Source organism: Sinocyclocheilus anshuiensis, unplaced genomic scaffold (assembly GCF_001515605.1).
Source record: "Sinocyclocheilus anshuiensis isolate Anshui unplaced genomic scaffold, SAMN03320099.WGS_v1.1 scaffold465, whole genome shotgun sequence".
Classification (NCBI taxonomy): domain Eukaryota; kingdom Metazoa; phylum Chordata; class Actinopteri; order Cypriniformes; family Cyprinidae; genus Sinocyclocheilus; species Sinocyclocheilus anshuiensis.
This window is the reverse complement of record NW_015539898.1, coordinates 381,405-386,480: the sequence shown is the minus strand read 5'-3', so window position 1 is coordinate 386,480 and position 5,076 is coordinate 381,405. Positions and strand designations below refer to the sequence as shown.

The window sequence follows — 5,076 nt, the reverse complement described above, 5'->3', positions numbered from 1 at the left end:
TCTGCCTGCTCCGCCATGGCTCCCTGCTCTGCCTGCTCCGCCATGGCTCCCTGCTCTGCCTGCTCCGCCATGGCTGCCCGGTCTGCCTGCTCCGCCATGGCTCCCCGCTCTGCCTGTTCCTCTTCACGGGCCTGGCCCTCCATCCCAACCCCTGGACCACCTCCAGTCCTCCACCCTCCTGGACGTTTTGTGGTGTTGGTTGGGGTGGATGTTACATTAGGGCGTCAGGAGCCGCCCTTAGAGGTGGGGGGGGATATGTCAGGGTTTGTTTTGGGTTGTGTTGGTGTTCATGTCTTTTGCTTTGTATTCATGATCTTAGTTTAATTTCCTGGTTTGTCATGTGTTCCTTGCCCCACATGTGATCATGTTCTGTCATGTGATTCCTTTGTCTGTGTGTTATGTTCTGATTTGTTCTTTGGTTCATGTGTCATATTCTGATTGGTTGTCCTAGTCACGTGTCTTGTTTCCCATTGGTTTGTTCATGTCATGTGACCCTCTTGTCTGCTATAAGTAGCCATCATGTTCCCATTGTGCCTTGTCGTGTATTGATGTTGTAACCCGCTGTCGGTGAGTCTAGTCTGTTTGTGCCTCGTCAAATCTGTTCATGCCTAGTCAAGTCTGTTCATGCCTCATCAAGTCTGTGTATATTGTTTGGATCACACTTGTAAATAAAACTGCACTTGGGTTCTCACTACGCTCGCCTTCAGTGGACTGAATCGTTACAGATACACACAGAGCTACTGTAATTTGCCAAGTGACACTGTTGTAAATTACTTTAGATATAAAGGCCTATTGTGTGAATAAAGTTATTTAAATGACACAATACAAAAAATGTCATCAAAGCTACACTTTTGTGGTCCCCCATTACTTTCCGAATAGTGAGGTTTCAACTCACAACCTTGACAGAGAGTGAGATTTGATGGCCTTCAAACTCGCTGGTGCCATTTGATTCTCACAATTGATGGGCATGTTGAAAAGCGATATTTACGGTTACAAAAGCAGTTGTAAAAGTTCATGCTTACCACTGTATAGATCTGCGGCTTCCGTCTTTTTGCCATGTCTATAACATTGACGCCATTGTAGTTGAGGTTTTCTATGCAGCCGTGGAAATTTTCATGGAGAAACGTCCCAGGCTTACCAGGCAAAGGGATTCCTCCAAAACTGAGCTTGAATAAGGACACACAAACACAGAAACACGCACACACACAGACACACACACACACACACACACACACACAACAACCACATATCCCAGAGATCAGTAAAAATACTGTTTTCATGGCAAAGAATAGTTTAGAGGACTACTTTGTGGGCCTGTTTTACCCAGCTTTAATAAAATCAATAAGTTGATTGCTGTATTTTCAGAGCATATATTAGTTGGGCTTTGATAGTGGTGAAAGTGCACTTTTGCTTGTTTTTTTTGAGTGCTGCACCTTGATAAAAATGGTACAAAGTATCAAATAGGCACTCACACGCTCCATGAGAAAATTATATACCCTGCTGCCTTTGTCAAGATTGGAAGCTCTTTAAAAAAAAAACAAGGAAAATAAAACAGGGTATATACAGGAATCATGGAGTTAAATTTAATACCTTTTAAGACCTTTTTTTAAGACTCTTTCCATACATTTTAAGACCTCATCACCACTCCAAGTTTTAACCGGTTACATCGGCGACACTTTAACTTACATTTACTATATATTGATTGTAAGATTGTAAGTGCAACTAAACAGACTTACTTTGTGATAACTCCTTATCAATACAAACATAATTCAGAAGGGGGGAACGAAGCACAAGATAATTAATTGAGTGACTAACCAATGCAACCCAAGAAACAAGAATTAGACCAATAAACAAAACAACTGACAAAACTTTTTGAGGAGGGAAAATAAAGCTCTCCGAGCTAACGGGGCAATGAGTTCACACAGTATATTCAAAAGATGTATTTGTCACATCAACTCAAACCATAGCTGTTTTGTGGAACACTTCTCATGACAAACACCTGATTGATCAGACAGTTTACCTGTGATTACAGAGTGCTTGATTTGATGCAGACTTGACAGAGTGTCAGTACTGCACCTGATCATGTCTGAAAGATCATGGAAGGGAAAATAATGATCACAACTATTACATCATTTTAATGGTGCATCCCAAGCCCATGCCAGTAAAAAAAAGAGCAGAAGTCAGATTTGACTAATCACGGGTCAAAAGTAAGGAGAGATAACTGACAAGATGTTGGAGGATTTGCTCCTCAACAGATCCCGAGCTCATTGACAAATATCTTTTATCGTAGGATGTGCTCCCTTTACAGTGCGTACGCGATCGCAAAATCGAAAGTGAAAGTGAAAGTGAACTAAGACTGCGAGCGCTCATTCAAAGGGGATTTAAATACACCACATATTGATAGCAGCGCCCTGATGTGCGAAAATTATATACAATATTAGAATGTTTGCAGGAGCGGACACAAAAATCACGGGAGCGGATGGGAGCGTGCGGTAATGGTCAGAAATTTAGCATGAGCAGGATCAACAAGCACCGCGCTATCAGGCAGCGGCGCAGTTAGTCAGTGAGCGCCGTAACAGATTAAGTCAAATCTTGCGGGATTCCATAAATAAAATACACAGAAACCCACTATTCGACAAATATACATAATGAAAAGATGATACAAAATGTAATACCTTGGAAAATGGCATTTAAGACTTTTTAATACTTTTTAAGGGCCTTAATTTTCTCTAAATTGATTTATCAACTTTTATTACTTTTTAAGACCCCATGCACACCCTGTAAAAAATAGAGAGAGGGGGAAGTGGTAAATATTTCAGCTGTTTGTAACTAGGTTAATCTATAATAAATGGTATCAATTTTCATTCAGTGTTGAACCCATTAATCAGTTAAGCGTGAATGAATAAAAAATACAAAAACAGGGGATGTGCGCTATCATGGTTGAAATAATCACTTATACACACACAATAATAAATGTGGGATAGGAAGATAGGGTGGAGGTTAAAGAAATGAAGAACTGAAGGTGAAAAGGACAGAAAAATGGCTAACCAAAAATAAATGTGTAAGAAAATATGAAAAACAGCGATAGCGATCCAAGTATCTACACTACCCAAAATATAGATTTTTTTTTAAAGAAACAACACTGCTTTAAACATGTATGATGTTAAAAAAAATTCAATTTTCTGTTTCAAATTAATGCTGTTCCATGGAACTTTCTATTCATCACAGAATCCATACACATATAATGCTTCTTGTGTCTGAACAATTACAGACAAATCTGAAAAAGAAATATCACACGTGTTTGTGCTTTAGGAAGATATAATATGAAGCTATATTGTTAGCATGATGTTAGCTCTAAACTGGAGGATGATACAAGTTTGTTAAAATGGTAGGAGTGGGGTAATTTGAGTCGAAAGTCCTGGGGTAAGTTAAGCCAAGTGGCTCATCCCTTTTTATGATTATAAAGTATTATCAATTGCAGTTTTTTTGAATTCTTCAATTTGAACTCTATTTTGTTATACATTTTTTAAATAATTAAAAAAATGCCTTCTAAATTGTGTATTGTATCTTTAAATAAAAGTTTCAAGAAGTCATCCATCCATCCATTCCATTATCCAAAGTTCTTTGTCCTTATTAGCATAGCAGGGAGCTGGAGCCTAAACCAGCATCTTGAGCCTAAACCAGCATCTTGAGCCACAGGCAAGGAAACACACTGGATGGATGGCCAGTCCATCACAAGGCTCACAAAAGTAATTTTTATAAAAATTTACTTCCTTTGATATAGCATGAGGTGAAATGTTCAGTTTTACTTCAACATAATCAATGGCACAGTTTAACTCCATGTGGCTCAACTTACCCTCTACCTAGTCTCAATTTACCCCTCACTGGGGGCAAGTTGAGCCAAGAGACCACTTCTTTTGGAAAGCCACATTTTGAAAGGAGTTTGTTTTAGATCCAAAGTGATTATTTCCCAAGGATGCACCACGCCCACCAAATTTATGTACATATTTAAGTTGGACCCATTACTGTCATGTGCTCACTTTAAACACACTGTAAGTAAAAACTGGTGCAACTCTCCCCACTATAGTATATAATAAGTGTGGCCGTGCGAATGTGTAAACTCTTAAAGAAACTCAAACACTGCCAAGTATCTAAACTAGGGGTTCTTTATTTCCGACCGCGTATGCAGAAGACGCGGCATTAATGCTCAAGGTTTTCAATTGAGGGGAGTTGTGCCGATGAAATGTATACAGTGAAGAATAAACACAACCAAAAGCACGCTTCCCCAAAGGTATAAAGAAACAAACCAAAAATATAAGCACTTCAAATAGTGCTCACAGTTACCGAAATAACTTCAGGCCAGTTTCGCCAATTCCCCTTTTTTCCTTTTACAAGGATAGCCCCACAGTAACAAAAAAATAAAATAAAAATAAACAAATAAATAAATTAAACACAGTACAAAGAAATTGGTGTGAGCACTTAACCCCCTGGATAAACAACGGTAGTGGCTTATAATGCTTTCTAAAGGAAGAACAAACATAGAATATAATCAAATATACATTCTCATAAGCCACTTACAACTATTGACTAAATAAATTCAAGTAAATCCATTTTACACTCTGTACATCTCTATTAACATTGTTATTACTATCTTCTTCTCCAAGAACAGATTATTAATGAATTCAAATTAACATTGACATCAAAACAGTATACAACTAGTGAACCATTTTCTCTGAGTATACATGTACATTTCCCAAAACCGAATGAAATCAATATTACTCACTATGTGGCGTGCTGCGTCACATTAGAAATTCACCCAGCTGTCACCTCACATGCACCTTCACGTGCCTTCGTTCTCCCCTCTAGTATTATTTTATTAAAGGAGAAAGAAGTTTGGTTTACTTTCCCTTCCACTTCACAACATAAATGGCATGTCCTAAACTCAACGTTCACATTAAATGTCACTCACGCTCGATCTCCGCGGCCTGCACGATTCCTCTACGCAGATATTTCTCACCCACGGAGAAATACGAAATCTGTGTGATCGCAGACTGCTCCAAACTGCTCAGCGACCAG

The 5,076-nt window shown here is 38.8% G+C and overlaps 1 protein-coding gene across 1 annotated transcript in view; it reads right to left on the bottom strand.

Moving 5' to 3' along the window:
* Positions 1–5,076, bottom strand: part of LOC107685949 (contactin-associated protein-like 5) — an 87,725-nt gene that overhangs the window by 28,580 nt on the left and 54,069 nt on the right. Inside the window, exon 7 of the mRNA XM_016482708.1 lies at positions 1,023–1,166. Coding sequence (XP_016338194.1) covers positions 1,023–1,166 — 144 coding nt within the window. The remainder of the gene's footprint in view (positions 1–1,022; positions 1,167–5,076) is intronic.